At 41.7% G+C, this 20981-nt stretch overlaps 1 protein-coding gene across 1 annotated transcript; it reads right to left on the bottom strand.

Moving 5' to 3' along the window:
• Positions 1-459: 459 nt before the first annotated feature.
• Positions 460-19799, bottom strand: rasl10a (RAS-like, family 10, member A). The gene is made up of 3 exons (XM_063490546.1): positions 17022-19799; positions 6449-6573; positions 460-2568 (listed from the first exon to the last, which is right to left on the bottom strand). The coding sequence occupies exons 1-3, from the start codon at positions 17235-17237 to the stop codon at positions 2298-2300; spliced, it is 612 nt and encodes a 203-aa protein (XP_063346616.1). The 5' UTR covers positions 17238-19799; the 3' UTR covers positions 460-2297.
• Positions 19800-20981: the final 1182 nt, after the last annotated feature.

The following is a 20981-nucleotide window of genomic DNA, read 5'->3' as shown; positions in this document are numbered from 1 at the left end:
CATGTTTGTATTCAACTGTGTGTACTGAATGTCAGGTGTATGTCTTTCTTTACTTGTTATATTGTTATGTGTTGTATTTAGTCAGGTCCCTCTTGAAAAACGCATGTCTTTCAGTACAGCAGGCCTCCTTTTACAGTACAGAAACATTTATTCAGTTAATTTTCAGTCTGTCTAGACTGAATATATCATCACAATGCTACCTTAAACGAACTGAGTTGGTTAAAACTAGTGTGTGTGTGTGTGTGTGTGGGGGGGGGTCAGACACATGTTTGAGCAAAAATCCAGTAACTGGAAGTGTGTTTGATGCTTCTGATGTGGTTCCTGATAACATCGCTTTACCACAAGATGGCAATGTTGTAGAAATGATCCTAATGTGGTGAAGCCATGAAAAGCACATGGAGAAAAAAAGGGACCAGAGCAAGGTTGTTGTTCTCAAATGCTTTTAATAATCATGTGTCTGAAAGAACAAACAAAACAAAAAGCAACCAAAAGCCAAACAAAATTACTTACAGTACTGACACTGTAAAAATAACACAACACAAGTGAAGTATGTGATAAAAAACAGTAGCCCTTTTTATTTGAAAATGCACACAAACAAAATGATGAGAACTCATGCTACACGCAGTTGCTTTCTAGTTTATCTCTGCTACATATTTCTCTTTTTTTTCCAACTAGAAAAACAAACAAACAAACAAACAAAAAATCTAACACAGCCATTTGGCCTGACTGAAGGGTTCAACAATACACCTTGGTAGAGTATCGTGAGCTTGTGCTCTCACATGCCGGTGAAAAACGACCACATTCACTCCACTCAGTTGCTCATTACAGCGTCAAAAAACCATGTATTACAAAAATTAAACACAGTATCACATTTTCACATCAGTGCAATTAAACCCTGACCCGTTGGCTCTACCAACAAAAGCATGCAACTCAATTAGTCTATGAATCAATCATGTATATACAATAGATCTGCTTGCTTTCAGTGCTGGCATATTCACATACCTCAGCCTAATCAAATGAAAAGAGTTGCTGTTAATTTCACGATATGACCAATTAGATAGTATTCACATATTGATATGGAAGCCACCGAGCTCTGCGTGTGTATTTCTGCTGGAGCGCAAGTGGATTACATTGACTGTGTGTGGCGAGGCATTTTTAATATAATAATGTGGCACATATAGTCAGTCTGGACATCCCTGTGTGTGTTTATTGCTCCTTTCTAATCCAGTGCTTCAACATCTGTCTGTTATCTTGCCGCGTCTGTCCTTTGCTTGCCTGAATGTCAACTATAAACCTGCCTCTCCCTCTCCCCATCTCTTTCTCTCTCTCTCTCTCTCACACACACACACACACACACACACACACACACACACACACACACACACACACACACACACACACACACACACACACACACACACACACACAAACGCTCCATGCACAGGTTCTTGTTTCAGGCTCCGGAGCCTCCTGCAGGTTCCCCATTCCCTGGATTTAATGTATTCATCAGAAACAGACACTGAGTGAGGGGAGGGAGCAGATTAAAGTCCTACAGTACATCATGATAAGGGACTGCAGCATTTTCTGCTGCAAGACAACCTTAAAACAGCCTTTCTGTGAACAAGCAGCTTTTACTGTCGGCCAAGATTCTAATAGAGGATGGGGGAGAGAACAAAAATGCAGGCTACTTCTCAGAATCTAAAATTAAACACCACCTAACCATATCTATCTATGTACATTTTGAGATAACTGGCGCAGAAAATGAGCACTCTCACTTTTTATCGTTTCCATCTTTTTGCCTGTTGGTCTCATGCACAAATCCCAAATAAATCCAGTGATGTTAGATGTGAGCTTCTGCTTTTGACCTTACAGAGTGTGGCAAATTCAAAAGGAAGACCGGATGATATTGCTGCCTGTCCACTTTGACTCTCATAAACACAGCTTCTGCCCTGTCAGGCCCAGCGACAGACCTTTCATATTGGGAAGCGCAGCCTGAAATGTTGACCTGTGATGTGAGAAACATATCTGTGCTATGCTTTTTGTATTGTTTGTCACCTGCTTTCTTTTTCCCATTTCCTTCCTTGTTTCTACACAGTTGACTAGGAAGTGGTTGGATGACCATGTGTGTAACTTGAGTGTCTTTTACAGCGCACGAGTCTAATAAACCTCATTAAGAAAAATCAGCTCAGTAAAGCAGGAGGCCACGGGGTTATTTTTCCCAGCCATTTTGATAGAAAGTCCTTCTCTCTGCTGCCGCTCCACTCCTGAGTTGGCAGGGGTGGAGGGAGCTCTGAGGGTCACATGATGGTGCAGCGATTCCTCTGTAGCGCCCCCTGCAAACGAATGGAGGTGTGGTTCTGGCGCATTCCCCGTGCCACAGCAATCCCCAGCAGCTCCTTGAAGAGCAGGACTACGTGCCAGTTAAACTTGGCAGAGCACTCCACATAACCGCACTTCCATGTCTTCTTCACCAGAACCGACACGGCCCTGCGAGGCATGAAGCGCTGACGCTGCAGATCTCTCTTGTTACCCACCACCAGGATTGGCACCTCGCTGCTGCTACCTTCCCTGCAGGAGTATGAGAAAAGAGAAGGTTATGTTATTTATTTTTATTTTTTTAAACCCAGCAAAGCCATCGTGTTGGTGTTTGTCACAGCTGTTGTCTCTGCATAGTTTTCCCTTCCTTCTGAGGTGTGTGGGGGTGGACTGGAGGATTAAAACTCACAGGCTCAAGGGGCCTCCCACCGCATGCTGCAGTGAGGGCTTTACAGCATTATTGAGTGGGAAAATGTACGGCAAGCCGGAGGGATGTGTTATAAAATTCTAACTCAGAAGCAGAATCAGAATACTTTATTAATCCCAATGGAATTTATGCGGTCACAGTTGCGCGAAGGCAGTAACGAACAAGTTAAAGTACCAATAATAAATAATAAAATATATTACAAAACTACTCTAATATATAAATATCCCCAATATGTTACACTAACAACCTAGGTGCCCCTCTTGTCATACTGACAGTTATCTTCTCTGTAAAGGACGTACAGATATTAAAGGTAAGACCTGCAAATATAAAGATTAGTCCTGCAGCACTAATGAAAAACATACAGCACCTCTTCAAGTCAACCACAATTAACCGTGATTAGTGATGGTTTAGACGTGTTTAAATTAAAAGAAGTTTAGTGCAGCAGTGTGGGAAATTAAGCTTCAGGAGTTTAGAGTAAAATGAAATGTTGATGATAACAATAATATTAATTCTGCTGCTTATTTAGGAGGCAAGGTCAATGGGTTAATGATTTGTAATTAAAAAAAAAAAAGCCTTAGAATATAAACTATTTAGGAAAAGCTGTAACAACCGATGTTGAACTCAGAACATCTAGAAAAGACAAGTGTATAAACTGTTTAAACAGCTGCCTTAACAACTTAGCTCTTTCTCTCAGAACGAATGAAGGCTTTTTTTGTATGACAAAGACTTTTGCATACTTTTGCATATTTGCACGTCTGCCTCGACAGATGGACAAAATGGCTCGCCGAAGAGAAAGCGATGCAGCCTGAGAGAGATGAGCGGTGCAATTTTCAAGCCCCGAGGCGAAGTTCTCAAAACTTGGGAGCTGAACAACCACATCGCAGCAATCATCTCACTTTTCTCCTTTTCACAGGTTGTGCTCACATAACAGCCTTAAAAATATCTCCTTGCATATCTGCTCGGGCTTGACTACTTGTGCACAATGAGGTGTACTGAATGTGGGAGGCGGTGTGCGTGCATCCCTTCACGAGAACTGGGGGGGGGGGGGGGGGGGGGGAGAGAGATAGGAATGATGGAAGGACACAACACTGTCACAAGCCTCACTGAACTGAAGGTAGGCTCCTCGCTGGTGGGAACCAGAATAATAAAAGATTTCTGAGGAACATTTCAACAATAGACTTTTTTTTTTTCGACAGCTGACACACAGAGTAAAAAAAGCCCTCCAAAACTCGATTATTCATGATTCCTCTTACAGTATCTGCCCCCTTCTCCTCCCCTTCCTTTCCTTTCCATGTGGTTAGACTCTCCATGATTGCACATTTTCCCCCTGTTGTCTATTCCTCTCACATTCACCATTTCTTCCATAGTTGCTGGGGATAATGGGATTCTGTCTTAGATTATAAACATTCGTGGTTACACGTTCAGAGCTGTGAGAAAGTGGGCATCAACTGTGGAGAGGCAGTTTGGTGTTGTACAACATGGCAAACAAATGAAGCCATCCAATGCACCTTTCTATATGTAAATATATGCATGCAGCTGACGACTGGAGAGCGAGGGATTTCTGGCCCCATATGCAGCAGGTGCAAAGCAAATCCAGGAAGCATTTACTATATGTTATATGTGGGCCTTCTGTACACTAAATGTACAACTGTCCCAAGAATAGCCTTTAAATTACTAGTGTGGGTTTAGGCATCACACAAGAATCAAATGTCATCAGACAGTGAACTGTCATCACGATGAGCGCGCACGCTAAATTGAAAGATACCACCACAAGAAGCCTAAAAATCACTGTCACCATCATGTAATTGTACAGCTTTGTGACAGGCTGTGAAATTGTGTGCTGTCTTCAGACGGGTGACGGGATGATTTCATTACAAATCATCAGTGAAGGTTAACAAGCTGTGTGTCAGCAGTTTAACAAAAAAAAAGCAGGATTGTTGTATTACATTTAGTTAAAAATGAAATGCAAATCATTCAAACTTATATTCAAATGAAAACAGCGCAAAAACAACACATGAATTGTTGAAATAAGTTTTTTTTTTATTGAATTTGATTTCAGCAACATATTTTTTAAAAGGTTGAGACAGGAGCATGTTTAATACTTTGTTGCCTCTATCTTTCTATGCAGCCATGCTGCCGTAATACAAGTGGAATTTGGTTTCGCACTGTCTTTATGAAATAAACAAGGCCTTTCCTGAGAAACACCCCCTCTGGATGGCAGCACACGTTGCTCCAAAACGTGCATATGGAGCCTTCAAAGGTGTAAGTTACTTATGGCATGTGCACTAATGATCTTCTATACGATTACAGTATGGATGTTGGTTTTTTAAGCTGTGCACTGATAACAATCTGAATAGTCCAATCCTATGCATGACTCGACTACACTAGAATTTCTGTGAAAAACTAAACATCATTACTGCTTCCACTGGAATTAAGATGGTAAGAAACAGCCAGGTCCTGCTAGTCAAATTTAGCTGTTTGTTGAGACAATGTCACAGTCTTTCCAGGAGTGTATGTCCGACCAATTTCACTCCAAGGTCAGATTGTGCAATGCTCAGGGAAACCTTGACAAATTCTAGTTAGTACAACCGTCAAGTGACGCCTTGGGCTTGTTTTACCTTGCAATCAATGACTCAGTATTCAGTAGAAAAGTATTCTAGATGCCGTCTTCCAACAGCTAAAGCTTGCCTGGAATTGGGCCATGCAACAGGACAACGATCCCAAGCAAAGCAGCAAATTTACAACAGAATGTCTGAAAAACAACAGAAACAAAGTTCTGCGATGTTCCAGGCAAAGCGTAGACCTCAACCTGATTGAACTGCTGTGGTGGACTCTTAACAGAGCTAGTGCTCACAAACCTCAATGAACTGCAGCAAAGTTGTAAAGAAGAGTGGAGCTAAAGTAAAAAAAAAGTCAAAGTGAGAGCCTGCTGGGCTCTGTATAAAAATCCCACAGAAAACTATTACTTTACGTTATTGCTGCTAAAGGTGGCTCTACAAGCTAAAACTTTCTTTTTCACATTTTCACATGCTGGGCCTTTATTTTTTGGTATTTTGTACTTTGATGATAAAATCCCCCAAACTCTTTGTAATTTTTATGTTCTAAACATTATTCTTATGCATTTATTTGTTTTAAAATAAAGGGTGGTAAACCCACCGTCCTCTTAATTCTCAGTTCTGATAGGCTCAGCCTCTGTGGGATGCTCTTTTATGTTACTGACCTGTTGCTAATTAACCTAATTAGCTCTGAGATGTTCCAACAGCTTTTTTTTTTTCAGTATTACGTAATATTTCTGGTCTTTTGTTGTCCCTGTCCTAGATTTTTTTTTTTTTTAAATTAGAAAACAGTAATGCCTGTGAGTCTTGACAACGTCATTGTGGTTCATTTACAGGAAAATCTCTGTTTTGTGAATTAACAAAAGCTTAATATTTTAAAATAAAACAAAACTTTAACAAAACTTTAATATTTTAAAATAAAAAAAAAATCGAAGGAGAGTCTGGTAAATTAACTACCACTAAACATTTTTCTGTAATTTTATACATTAATCATGTAGTTTCACTGGTCTGGCCCACTTAAGATCAAAGCAGGCTGTATGTATGTGATGCATGATGTCCAATGAGTTTGACAGTCCTGGTTTGAAGCTTTTGGAAGTGGGACCGTATGTTCAACATCTGCGTTGTCAGCAGAGAGTGTTTGTGACCATACCTGTTCTCTACTATCTGCTGTCGGATCATTTTGACGTATTCAAAGCTCTCCACGCAGCAGATGTCATACACCAGGATGTATGCATTGGCATTACGAACACCTCTGCAGCGCAAATCCAGCCATTCCTGAAAGGACAGATATGTAGAGAAACACATAAATATGCAAACATATGAGTACGTCCAAGACCCGTTTTAGTCAAGCTTAAGAACTGACATGGTCTCTCAGGTATGCTGACGTATTAGATGGAAGACTTTGCAGATGTGTAAGGTTCCCAGGCAGTGTGTCCTAATGGCTTTGTCAAAGTCTGACATTTCCTCAAATGCCACGATGAGGTTATTTGTGGTTCTGAGTGAAATGGCTCATCAGCTCATGAATACATTCTTGTGAAATTGGGTGCGGACATTAATTTCCCCTTCAGGACAAACTGATGACTTTGCCACCAGCGTCATCATCAAAGAGAAATTTAAATCCAATACTTTGATTCATGACAGATTAAAAGACTAACGATAATCCCATCAGCCTCGGTTAATGTTTTTTTCCTCTTTATGTAACAGAACTTCGCTCTGTCGCAGTTTGCTTCCCTTTGCAGTTACAAAGTGCAGTCTATGAATTCCTCGAGCAGACATGGTTCTGGGAGTCTTACAGCTTTGAACAAAGTCATAAAACACGATGACCACCCCGCAGTAAAACACTGCACACTGTTCAAGGACAAAGACGGAGGCTGGGGAAAAGAAAACACACAACCTTCTGTCAGGAGAGGAAAAAAGGGAACGCGGTGCTGTGTTTAACTTTTCTCGATTATAATCTTTGTGATGCAGGGCATCTGATGTGGCAAAAAAGCAACATTTTGTTCATGCTAATGGTTTTCAAAGCATAATTCAAAATGTAATCAAAGCACACAGTGCGGGTTGGTCTATTTGCACCTTACTGAGGGCCATTAGTTTTAATAGAAACGTGAGGAACCATCCCTCTATCCAACTGTGTATCACTCAGCCGTCACAAGCTCACCACTGCCGACCTACTGCCTGTAACAGCATGAAATTAATGTATAAACATTTGATCTGATAAAAGAGGGAGAGGCAAATAGAGGAAGATCAGGGGCTGGGGAAAAAAGATATACTGAGGGAAGGAAATGAGAACACAAACGCGGGCCTGGGAGAATGTTGAAAAGATGAAAAAGGCAACAGCGGATCAAGGGATGAGCAGACATAACCTCTGGTGTTCCCACACACTGCTAATGAAGGGCCTAGACTCTGTGCGACCGCCTCGGTTCAGTTCAGTAAAACATAATTCAATCCAATTTAATATAATTTAGCAGACAAACATTGGAAATTAACTTTGCAATAAACAGGGTCGTTCTTATTAGATGCAGACTGCTGTAATGCACAAAACGGCACGGCAGGACTTTAGACAACGGTGTGATGAGGATCTTTCAAATGTAGTCTAACATCTGGGGAAATACAGTTTAGTAGCTGGGGATGAGAATGACTAATAATGACTATGAAGCTGGAACTAGAAACTGCTTAGCTTGGCTTAACATGAATGCTGGAAGCGTGGAAAGCTGAGCTCTGTATAAAAACCCAAATCTGTTTTCTGCCACATTTGGAGCTCACCGGTCAACACATTACATTCAGGCTTATTATATTCCTTTAAATGAAATGAAAAGCGGCACAGGTTGTGGCCTTAAAAGGGGCTTGTGTGGCCCAAGACCTCTTTTCTTGTGATCACTTTGAAGTTTCGGGTGTTGTGCCAAAAAATGGTCACCCACATTTAAGCTGTTGTAAATGACTTGTCGGCCTATAATCTGTGAAGCACATGTCAAACCAATGACATCAAATCATTCTGAGCCACAAATAACGTTCCTGTCACAAGGTAGAAAGTGAGCTTTATATATCCTTTCTTTATCCAGCTAAAAAGTGTCATTGATGTTAAAAATATATAACTTTTAAAGAGTGATATGAAGTAGGTAAAATAATGTCATAAAGATACTTTTATATATAACCCTTTAATAAATCCTGTTGACTAAAGTCTATTTACCAATATAAGCAAAGATATTATACATTTGGAAAAATGAATATAAACAGAAATCAGTTTTTGGCACATTCACCAGCAAAGATTTTCAGGAAGTTGGACTTGTCTCATGCTTGGAAAGTACCGGCATATTTCCCAAAGCTCAAAAGTGTCATCAGGTAGTGCAGTGATATCAGCTTCCTGCTGGAGGTACTTAAAATAGCTAATTGGATTATTGGTGTCATCTTTGAACAACTGAATTTTAAAACTCTAAGCTCATCCAACCTTGTTTCCTTCACCTCGGAAATGTGGCAAAAGTCAAACCTTTACTGTCATTCAGTCCTCTGGATCTTTTACTACACAGTTTACTTTTCTAACCCACTTTTCACTCTTCACTGCATCTGACCTGCTCTGGCCTCTGGCATCGACAAGAGATTTTCACCCAGAGACCTGCAGCTTACTGGGTAGTTTCTCTTTTTTGACCATTCTCTGTAAACTCCAGAGATCCCAGTAGATCAGCATTTTCTGAGATACTCAGACTACCCCGACAGCAACAACCATGCCACGTTCAAAGTCACTTCAGTCACCTTTCTTCCCCATCCGACGCTCGGTTTGAACATGTTTTCATGCATAGACACACTCCCATGTGATTGGCCGATAGAGATTTGAGAGCGCTTGAAAAGGTATACCTAATGAAATGGCCTGTGAGTTTCTATTATATTGTTAAGATCACTGATTTAACCTTGGCACGTTTCCACAGACTCAGTGTAGATTTACTTCACACAGTTCGATTTGCTCCTAACTCCTGAGCTCTTTTTTAAAACATTATTTTTTTTATCCCTGTGAACATATTTTTAAAAGAATTTACATACAAATCAATTTCCCCATGTGATCACTGCCTCTCCTGAAGCTGTTTATTATGTTGTGCTGCAATGATTTTCAGTGAAATTCCGCTCTGATGTATTTGATGCTTTTTGACTGATGCACCTGAACCTCGGGGCTCTGATGATGATTTGGCTGCTTTGGAGCCGTGCTTGTTGTGCCCATATTGCTTTGAAAACTCACATATCAAAGTGCTGATTGTCAGGCCCCATTTTAATTTGCATGCTTATAATTAGCATGCAATCTAATGTGACCCCGGAGTGGAGCAGTGCAATGTTGATGGATTTGCTACAGTATTTTGTACAGCATTAAGTCATTTTTTCCATGTGGTGTTTACTCTACACTTTTTCCAGCACTTACACAGCTTGTGTAACCTAAAACAGAAACGTGAATAGAAATTTTTTTTTATTACACTGCTGTCAAGGTTTGGGGGGGATTTGCATTCAAATTAAACATGCTGTACAGCTAATCTGTACAATGAAGATGAACTGATAATTTGTGACAGGCGAGGCTGAGGGAACAGGCGATGATCAGCCTAAGTTCTAATGATAAAACGCAGTGAGGGACACTTTGCCTCTATTCGTTTTGGAGGGGGTGTTTGTGTCAAGGAGCAGAAACAGCCTCACAGATCAGCAGGAAGATAATGAAGCCAATCAGGCACGGAGATGGCAATAAGATCACTGCCATCAAAAGTAAAAAGCGTAAGTGGGACGATGTGTTGTGAAAACTGGTGTAAAGTGCAGCCCTTTTCTCTGGTCTTTCACAGTGTTTTCAGCAAGAGTGTTTTTTTTCTTTATGATTTCTAATTTCTTCCATCAATTCATTTTCTTCCTGGAGTCTATCCTAAAGTGTCCGGTACAGCTCCAGTCCAAGATTTGTTGTGTTTCCCGAACAAACCAGAGATGTTCGCTGTCATCACAGTTCATGATAACTGAGGCAGCTGACGACGTAAGGCGCGCACAGTGGCTTGTGGTTGCAGCCTCACATCCCGCGGGGCTAAAAATAGCAGCTTGTGTTTTCATCTCGTATCTCTTTGTCGTCCAAGTCCTGTTTTTAAATGTGGAGGAGGAGCCGGCACAGAAGCAGCAATACTACTTCTCCAAACCCCAAACACGAGGCCCAGGCCAAAACAGAGCAGTAAAGAAAAGGCAGCGCACTGCTACGCAGTAACCAAATGAATGCAAACGGCATGTGTGGGCATGTTTATTTGTGTGTGCTCGCCGGGATGTGAGAATGTGCTTGCGGGAGCGTGACTGTGAAGTGTGGTGCCACTGTCTGTGTCCTCCAGTCGGTCGCCTTACCACAGCGTGGAAAAAGAGCAACTCGTCCTTTGCTCCTCAAGACCCAAACAGAGCGTGTTTCCCTGACAACTGCAGGGCCGTGGTCAGTTTTCAGCAGGCTATGGCAAAGCCGCCATGACTCTGATATTAGTGGCGGCAGCTTAAACGTAATGAGTGGTTGCGATGGATCAATACTCCATCCAGTGCAGGAGGGCGGCCGGTGTAACCTGGCTGGGGCCAATGCTGAGCTATTACAGATATGTCAAAAACAGGTCACGCTGGTTGATTTGGAATTAAAATCCATTACATCCCTTAGGGATGGAAGTCCCCTTTTCAAAGTAATGACCTGGACCAGCAAAACCATTTATTGCCCTTTGTTGTAAGTCTCCAGTGTTCAGGTGACAAGGAGACTTTGGCTGATGCTGGCGAGGGGTCAAAAATGGAAATTCTCAAGAATTAGAATGGATTGGGAAACTGAGAGATATCCTTGCATGTTTGCTGCCAGAGAGTTAGATGAGAAGATTGCCTACTTTGTTAAATACTAATAAGCTAAAGCCAGGAGCTGGAAGCTTAACATCAAGACCAATTGCTGGGTCTGACCCGAGGCACAACCGCCATGGCTGAAAAATGAAACCAGTTGAAGTGCACCTTGAAGTGCAGTTACTCGAAGGGCCACTGAGGCGGCCTCGAAAAGCAAGTTAATCTGCATAGACTCACAATTTAAAGGCCTAACTGTACAATGGAAATATGAATACAATTTTAAATAAAATGGTTTACAGTCTCAGTAGCTGATGTTTCACTTCCTTTGGGGTGACTGTGTCTCAGGAGGTGGAGCAGGTTCGATTTCCTCACGCATCGGAGAGCAACTCGGCTTCAGCTACTTGCCCAATGATTCTTAGGCATGCAGCCAGGTATGGAGTCGCCAACCTTTCCAAATCTTCCAGAGCTACAAACACCACCACCACCGCTAGTGTGAATGTTTAACTAAAAGCTCTTATTGCACTTGCATGAATGAGGCTTGTAGTAAGAAAGCGCTTTGAGCGAAAAAGTGCTACATTAGTACAGGTTCATAATAAGTGTACCAGAGGTGATTTTTTAATATAACTCACCAATTGTGTTGTTATTACCACTTGAACTTTGCATTTTTAAGGGAATAGTTGAATGAGAGGTGGACACCAACTGGTTGCTAGCTAGCTGTCTGCTATGCTAGGCTACTTCTAATTCAAATCACTGATCTAGAACAAATAATATGGCTTGCGAGTACTTAACAATTAATTAAATCTAACTGTACTAAGAGCCCATTCAAGGAATCTATGCTTCAGCTTTGTTGAGTGAAATGTCAGCATTTTATTCATATTTGACTTGGCAGTAATTAGCACTGAGGATGAGGGTGTGTTGGACCAGGCTTGTCTGGTCCATATTTTGTTGGGCACAGTTTTACACTACTGTACACAACCATAATGGATTTAATTATATTCTTATATAAGTGCAAATACAAGGGTTGCCAGCTTGTTTAATTCTTTGCAGCCTGAAGTCTGGAACCCATGGACATCAGGAAATGCTGTCTTTCTTTACTTGAGATGCAGGGCCTTTTTTTACAGCTGCCTTTGGCTGCTGCTCGTGTGTGAGTATCTCTGCTCTGAGTTTTGTATTTAATACCTGAAAAGCTGCACTACTGGCCTGAGATCAGGCGAAGACTTGCCATTCAAGGATATCTACTTTCTTTGCTTTGACAAACTCTCGGTTGCTTTTACAGTTTGCTTCGGGTCATTTTCCGTTTGTGCTGTGAAGCTCTGCCCGATGGGTTTTGTAGCATTTGTCTGAATCTGAGCAGAGAGTGTAGCCCCGTACACTTCACAGTTAATCCTGCAGCTTCAGTCAGCGATCACATCACCAACAAACACGAGTGTCCTGGTTCCCCTGCCAGGCATATGTTTCTACGTGGTATTCTTTGGATCATGACCTTTTCTCTAATGCTCAATACTTTTTTCTTCTATTAGTAAGTAAAGTTACATTTTATTTATATAGCACCTTTTCAGATTAATTCACAAAGTGCTTCACAGAGGCTAAAAACGTACATCATCCAAACAATGTCAACCAAAACCAATTTTAAAAAGATAAGTCTTTAACTGCTTCTTAAAAGAAATGACTGAGTCCACAGATCTCAAACTCAATGGTAGAGAGTTCCAGAGTCTGGGAGCCACAGATACAAACACTCTGTCACCTTTAGTTTTTAACCTTGTATGCCGGACAGCCAGCAGGCCTTGGTAACAAGACCTCAAGACCTTTTTTCCTTCTATTATATTAGTACAGGTTAATCTTGGTTTCATCTTTTATCATCTAGATGTTTTCTGTCAAACTCTAATCCGGCCTTCCTGTTCCTCAGTGTAACTGTTTGAACCTTATTGTATATTCTCTGTATTTCCATTCATGAAGGCGTTTCTTGATTGTAGTCCTCGATAACAATACTCCAACCTCCTTAAGAGTATCCTTAATTTTGTTAGGTGCTATAAAGTTGTTTTTTTAGCCATGGAAATAATCATCCTCTGTGGTTTTGCTGAGCATTTATTCTTTTTTAATGGCATAAAAGAATAAGAGGATAATTTTGGTGTTTCAGTGACGATGTCTTTCACTTGCACCGACATCTATTTGAGACTCATATTTAAAATTTCGGTGAAAAGCTACGAAATACAAATTCAACACTTCAGATATTATATCTGCATCATTTATTATGAAATAACAAGTGAACGTGCCTCACCTGGCCATGAAACCGCTCGTCAATCAAATGTAGAACTAATTGTGAGCCACTGAAAATGAGGGACTGTGTATAAACCGTAACTGCTGAACTGTTAATGCAACATTTTCGTTAAACCCTTTGAATTAAGGCTAAAAGTGTGCACTTCTATCACCTCTGGATGTTTTATTTAAAATCAACTGTGAAGGTGTGCACAGGGAAAACTACAAAAACTGTGCCTTTGCAGATAGTATAATGATATTTGTGTATATATCAGCAAAAACAGGTTAAATCCAATTCAAAATGAATGATCCACTATGATTATTATACATTTGTGCTCAGTTTCATTTTAAAAGGCACCACTAAGACTTCCAGATCCTGTCAGCACTTAACGCTTCACCAATATGTGCACTTCACAGACGCACACATCTTTCTTGCTGCATCTGCAAGAGTGAAATACGATCATTTCCCCGCTGTTATATATGAAAGTATTAACAGAGATAGTTGAGAAAAATGCCCAGAGAGAGCAGGAGACGGAGCATGTTGTGTGGGAGGAAGTCATGGAGATACATTATGGCAAGAACAAAAAGGGAAAAGAAGAGAAAGTGAAAAGAAAAGAACAAGAAAAAATCATGCTGAATCTTCTGTCACGCTTAAATCCATCTGTCATCACATCGTATCGACACACCGGGACAGATGCTCTCTCAATGCAATACTCTCAGAAACAGACACACACACCACAAAGCAAACAAATCATTACACCAACCCAGCTTCACGGGAAAAATGATACAAATCTTGCCTCTTTCCAGCATTAAAAAAAGTTGTTTTTTTTTTTAATGTCTCTGTATGTTGTTGAAATGAGGTCACAAGTCGCCTGCTAGAACGCCACTGCTGTTCTTATAAAATAATCTGAACTGATGAGAAATTGCCGGGCTACATCAGCGCGGAGGCGTACTGACTCACTCTATTCTGCAGCTTATTCATCACAAATTTTATAGGACAATATAAAACCTCATTTGGTCACCCCGGCTTCAACGGTGTCCATTAAACTTTCTAATTGACCAAAACAAATTCCCGCTCTCTCCCTCCCCTCTCTCCTTTGTTCCTCTCTTATTCCCCGACTGTATTCTAACAGTGAAGTGTGCTTTTATTTAATTTGCTGTCTTCAGCAAGTAAAATTCAATCAGGATTCTTTGTGCTGGCTCAACTCACCCCTCATTACATCCAACTGCCCCTGATCCACGTTACATTTCTGTGGTCGCGGGGTTAAACACAGATGAGGGCAGTGACTCAAAAATGCCCCGTGTCTCTCGCTGTGAATAGAGGATGAAGCACCAGAGGAAGCAAGAACGAGCGAGACAAAGCACAGCGGGCCTTCCAGGTGTTGTTCCTTAGCAAATGAGTAACCGTAAATCTGTCAGATGGAAATGTTGTGGCAGCACTCAGCTAATGGATTTCTCTCCTGGTATACCTTTGACAAAGAGCCTGCACCACCACTCTGACATTAGCATGAAATGTTTAACCAAAGACAATCAAATGAGGAGGAAACCCCTCAAATGTGACTCAACCTTTGAGACACTTGAACTCATGAGATGCACCTCGTCCCCTGTTCCTGCAGCTGCTCCTGCAAGCTTATTGCTTAATAGGGGTTCAAAGCACTTTAGCTGGAAAAAAGGAAACTCAGTGCCTTCCCAGCAGGAATCTGTAGCGTAAGCAGTCTGCAGAACTCTTAACACCTTCCAATAAAATGTTAAATCTAGTAGGGAAGCTTTGTATAACCCTGACAAGATGATTGCTCTGCCCTGTCAGATGTTTTCTGTGTTAACGCCGCAGCTTTGTGAGCGCACAGAAAACCAGCACTTTGGGAGGTCTCTCTTTCTCGTTGTGCTTTTGTTGTCTCCTGCTTGGCCTGATCTCATTTTCTCAGTGGCACTTTCGCCAGTGGTAGATAACCGCAGCTGTTCTTGGGAGGCCTATCTGTGACACCGACTGGGAGGGAAGGAGAGAAACAGTCAGCAGCAGCAAATCAATGGCTTTGCTGTGGTGACCTTGGAGATTTCGGTCTTTCCAATGAGGTCACAGTGGACAGGAGTCAAACACATGCCTCACGTCAGCAGAGACTTGCAGTGGGATGCGCTGTTTCAAGCACCGCACACATGCATATGAAGAGAGGGGAGCACTATATTCAGCAACTTAATGGGCTGGGGAAAATGATAAAGAGGACTTTAACAAGGGGATCATTTGTCTCGAGGGATAGAGTCACATTTTTAAGTCGATATTAAAGCAGTTCTCACATGCTCATGTGTAGATTGGAAGGATTTCAGCTGCTGTAACAGATCCTACTCTAGACATTTGGCCACTAAGAGGGAAAGGAAAGCGGAGCGCTGATGTCTTTCCAATAAAGAGAGGATTTAATGCGATTTCACTCTAAGTGTCAAGGGCCAAAATACGCACTTCTCATTCCATGTAAAAAAAAAACCCTAAAACAATGCTTAATACGTCTGATTCACACAAGGTAAGCGGAATAATAACACAAAGAGGATTTAAAAGATTATCACCTAGACTGATTCAGACAGTTGAAGCCTCACAAAAATATATTTTTTACACAAAATCAGGGCTGTAGAGTTCGTCACCCATCACTTAGTTTTGCACTGCATGATAAGCACCTCTGTGTTTTCTTGAGCTCCCCTCTACTCTCATCTCTTCTTGTTCACATGATACTACTGGACAGAGGCAGCCCTGCCCCTGTTTAGAGGAGGCTAAAGAAGCAGGTGAAGCAGCTTTCCCACATCCTTGGTTCTGGTTTTTTGTTCTTATTTTTTACTGGCTGTGTTTTTGAAAACAGAGGTTCAGAAGTCTGTGGTGTTTTGAAGCCTCTGTGGGTCTGAGTGTTCCCCTCCTCCTTGGTTGTGACTGTTTACCAAAGGATCTGTAAGGCGGGAGGGTGAAAAAAGTTAGAGGATCTAATAATGCTTTCAGTATGGCCACATAAGGACTGTTTCAAGAACCTCCGATTCTTGTCAAGAAATAAAGAAAACCAAAAATCTGCTCCAAAAAAGTGACTGCAAAGCCGCAGCATTCACAGTGCTTTTTCATCTTGCTATGATCCTGCGACCAGATGTGCCTCCAACTAATGAGGGGTGGCATCTGACCTGTGGTCAGGAATAAAAGGGCAGTCTGCTCTATTTTTAAAAAGGGAGTTTTAACCAGGTGCTGTGGCCATGCCTGAAGCACAATGCTGCAGAATCAACACAAATATCAGCAGCAGCACTGCTGTTTCTTAGAAGTGTGTAGAAGACATGTTACGATTAACACATAACAATATGCAAGTTTGCATATTGCAAGTTTGCATATTGTCTTCATAAACGGGCTGAAAGACAGAGACAAAGAGAGTTTAAAAACGCCAAAGTGAAGCTCTTAGGCTTTAAGTCAGCCAGGTCTCCATAGCAACTAGTAGACTAGGGACATCTGATACTGAAAGAGGAATAAATAAAATTGGTGTTTTTGCCTTTGAGGGATGTTAGCGGCTGTGAACAGACGGGCACTTGTAAGATTAAGCAGTGATTAAATAAATGAGAAGCGGGTTCAATCAGAGAATGGATCCCCCTCCTCTCTAAGCTTGTATAAATCCTCCTCTGATAAAGTTCCCGAGACAGAGACGTGATACCTGACTGGAGCTTGATGGAAAAGAGGAGATCGGCGGGACGTCCAAAATCTTCAGCTCGTACATGTTCCCGTTCAGTATGACGGAGGGTCTGTACACATATCTGGTCCTGGTCGGCGTGTACACCTCCGAGAAGTCGTTATAGATGAACTGGCGGATTATAGAAGTTTTCCCCACTCCGGGAGCACCGATCACTGCGATACTCAGCGTCTCCACCATTCCTGGAGCCCGAGTTCAGCACCATGGACAGCGGCGACAACAACGGCAGATGTGGTAGTCCAGAAACACAGCTGGCCGCCGCTTTAAAAAAAAAAAAAATAAATCTTTATTTTGTCTTTTTTCTTTTCTTTTTTTTTCTTGCTGTTTCTCTGGTGGAATTCAACCCACCCGCCGCCGCTGCCCCTTTAACCAGCACCCACTAAATCACCTTAACTGGCTTCAGCTGCGTTCAATAGAAGAGTCGGTGGGAGAATAGAGCACCCACCCGTCGAGCAGAGCGGGGAAACTTTTATCTCCAAGACACGCAGATGGTCAAAAATACAGCTCAGCCACCAATAGATGGGCTCTTCGCCGCCTCTGTGAGCCAACGCAAGGAGAGAAACTCTTGGTTTTCAGGGGACACCCCGGGCAACCTCGTCCCCGGAGAGGAAGCATAAAAGTCCGCCCTTGTCGCCTCCACATGGACATAATCCTGCCAAGGCTGGGCTCCGATGACCTTGTCCAAACGCACAGGAGCTCTCAGTGTCTTCGTTGATTATCTCCTCCGCACCTCTCACTCATCCCCAGCGATGCACCACCGCGCTCCTCCATCACAATGAGGACGGGCGCGCAGCCGCTCGTCTCATAAGCTTTCCACGTGTTCCCGCATTGTACGCGATCCCCATAATCTTCTGGTTTTCGATAACACAACGATCGATTTAAGACAGGAGAGGCAACTCGCACAGCAAACAGCGGCGCGTATTCTGTAAAGGCATCTGGAGTCTTAAGGAGCGCTGCGTGTCTGCCGTTGGAAAGACAGGAGCTCTCCACCTCCCTCCCTCTCCCTCTCCCCCTCTCCCTCTCTCTCCATCATCATTTGCAATATCCACTGCCCCGCTCGTCCAATAGGATCATGTAGTGCACAAGGCGTGCGAAAGCTTTGAGCTCCCATACGCCGCAAACAAATAGCTGTGGAAGAGGCCACACACTATACATCATCTCCGCGCCAGGGTCACGGAGAGGCGGCGCAGGACTGAACATCATACCTGTGAGGTGACTTATGACCGGACAGGGTCCCCGGGCACAAGAGGCGGGATGTGTCCGAATCAATCACTGCAGACTGACAGCGGAGCACCACAGACAAAGCTGAGGAATAAACGCAATTCAGTTTATGGTTCCTCAGAATAACTGAGATGAGCTCCAGAGAAGTGTGAGACTGTTCTGTGAAAGGTTTGCATGTTTTAGTTCACACCTCTGCAGATTAGTTCTTATTTTTAACAAGAACAGCGTTTTAGATCCAGTTTTCCAGGATGAACCCAGACCTAAGTTTTTTTACTTACACGTGCCTGAATGCAAATCAGTTGGAGCAAAATGTCTAGGGTTTTACTGGTGAAATGTGTAAAGGTACTAATAACACATAAACATATGGGAAATAGGCGAAGGCTCTTGTGGAAATGGGAGTAGTTAAAAGAAATATCAAAAGTTAAAAGAACATAAGCTTTTTCTGCATACTCACTGGTAACAATGCCCCCGATGGTGACAGTTTTAGTGGAAATTTGGAGAGGGTATTTACAAAAAGGACCTTTAAAAATAACAAAGCAAGCGTCACGCTGAAGTTGGTTAAATATCAGCCAAGGAGATGTTTGACAACTCGGCAGCCTAAAATATGTAGAAAGCATTTTAAGTTACTTTAATGAACATAAAATAAAAGCTTTATATGTCCTGAAAACTGGAAATTGACCGTGTTACAGCAGCTAAAATATGAAAAACACCTTGGCTGAATAAAATAAATATATCACACAACAAATGTCTTAAAAAATGACACTAAGGAAGAACGTTATTTAAACAGAATATTTCAAAGAAAAAGCTCAATAAATCCACATTTAAATGTGTTACAAGAAGGAGATTAAAGCTAAAATAAATGACAGTATGTTGTTACGGTGGTAAAGATTTTGTCTTTCCAAACGTTTTATCAGAAAATCGATGATCAAACATCACAAATGAGGACTATAGACGTGCTGCCACCGAGTGATAAATGCCAAATCTGGAAAATGTCAAGATAAAGAGTGAGCTGAATGTATGAGATTACTCTCAGAACACGTAACAGAGCTGATGATGGGTGGCTGTAGATCAGGAGGTGGAGCAGGTCGCTGGCTACTCCATACCAAATATCCTTTGGAAGGATACTAACCCAAGTTGCTGTCTGCTGTATGAATGTGTATGAATGCTAGATAGAAAAGACTTATATGGATGGGTGTGAATGAGATAAGTTGTATGAAGCACTCTGAGTGCTCAGAGTAGAAAAGCGCTATATAAGAACCAGCTGCCACGTTGTTCAGCTCAGCTACATTTTGGAAAATGTGGAAAGTTCCAAAAAGCAGGGCATACATTTTATACATTTAACTGTCTCTTCATCGGTTTTAATCTTCTTACTGACAGATGTAACCCCATATGCCAAAGTAGTAGATAAACCATTAAGTGAATGGAGGTTTATTTTATTATTTAGTTATTGGTGTTAGTGTTTAATAACAGAAATGTTCCTTTTCCACCATCTTTAACACCATTTTCTGGTCGTGACAGTAAAAATGCAATATTTTATTCGTTTATTTTTTTTTTTTTTACTTCAGGATAAAGACCTCTATTTCTTACAGTGTAATCCCAGTCAGTCCATGCTGGCAAGTTGCTTTGATTTTCCACAGCAAGACTTCTTAATAACATTGAAAAAAATAAAGATCTGCTGCTTTAATTGCACTTCTTTATCTCTTAAGAGAGCTCAGAAATTAAATGTGTATTTAAACTTCTTTACAATCAAACTAAGGTGAACAGTTTAGAGCAAATAGCTTCACTGAAACTGAGTCCACGACGTTAAAATGAGTGTGACACTCCTGGACTGACCATAAATAGTGGAAGTGATCTGGATACATTTAAAAGAAAAAGAAAAGAAAAGAACTGAGTTTAAAAGAAGGGCTTCAGCTTCTTGATTTCTCCTCCCAACACTTCAGAAAATCTATTTAAGAGATAAAATACTGTGATTACTTCCCTGCTAGTCACACAAATTACATTTGTGGTTTGGTAGGTAATGACTGTGCTCTCATAGAGAGGAGACGTTTACTAAAAGACAGTAAAGTAATGCCCGCTTTTGGAGTTCTTCACGTTAGAGGATCAATATTATGGATCATTCATTACAGCAGCAGAAGAAAGTCTGACATTGGTCACAGCTTCACTTTGCTCTGGTCAGTGATTTCTGTTGACCTTATGATTCACGCAGTCAGAGATTCGAGCTGAGAAGTGCTTGTGACCACCATTGGATCATGCAGAGGAAATCTTGGTTAAGCTTTCCAAAGCAGGTTGGACTTTCAGGAAAAGGAGGGTGCACTCTGTGATGGATAAACCTCAGATTTCACTGCTGGATTGAGGCTGAGCACAACTGAGAGTCTGTCGACTTCTGCGTGCAAAGCTGCGGACACTGTTCGGTCAACAACACCAGAGCAGAGCTGTGGCGCCCAGAGAGAAAAGCGCTGAATGCCGCAAAGGTCATCAACGATTACGGCGTGTGTGTGAAAATGGTGCACATTGATTTCCAGGTCCTCGAGGGCGGGAGGGGGGCAAATAAAACTGAGATAATGTTTCACATCCTTTAACACTGGGACTTCAGCATCAACAGAAAAGGGGAAAAAAATCTGCATTTTTAAAACTGAATCTGTGACAATATACAACTACTTTAAAAAAAAAAACAACAAAAAAAAACAGACAACCACACACACG

This window comes from Pelmatolapia mariae, linkage group LG12 (genome assembly GCF_036321145.2).
Source record: "Pelmatolapia mariae isolate MD_Pm_ZW linkage group LG12, Pm_UMD_F_2, whole genome shotgun sequence".
Lineage (NCBI taxonomy): Eukaryota > Metazoa > Chordata > Actinopteri > Cichliformes > Cichlidae > Pelmatolapia > Pelmatolapia mariae.
Note: the sequence above shows the minus strand (reverse complement) of the source record. Positions and strands in the feature narration are given on the sequence as shown.

Excerpts from the sequence above, each read along its gene's own strand:
- rasl10a (XM_063490546.1), bottom strand. The coding sequence starts at position 17,237 with ATGGTGGAGACGCTGAGTATCGCAGTGATCGGTGCTCCCGGAGTGGGG. Across the intron at positions 6,574-17,021 it reads TTCCATCAAGCTCCAGTCAG|GAATGGCTGGATTTGCGCTG; the intron begins GTATCACGTCTC and ends CTGTCCTTTCAG. Across the intron at positions 2,569-6,448 it reads CAGCAGATAGTAGAGAACAG|GGAAGGTAGCAGCAGCGAGG; the intron begins GTATGGTCACAA and ends ATACTCCTGCAG.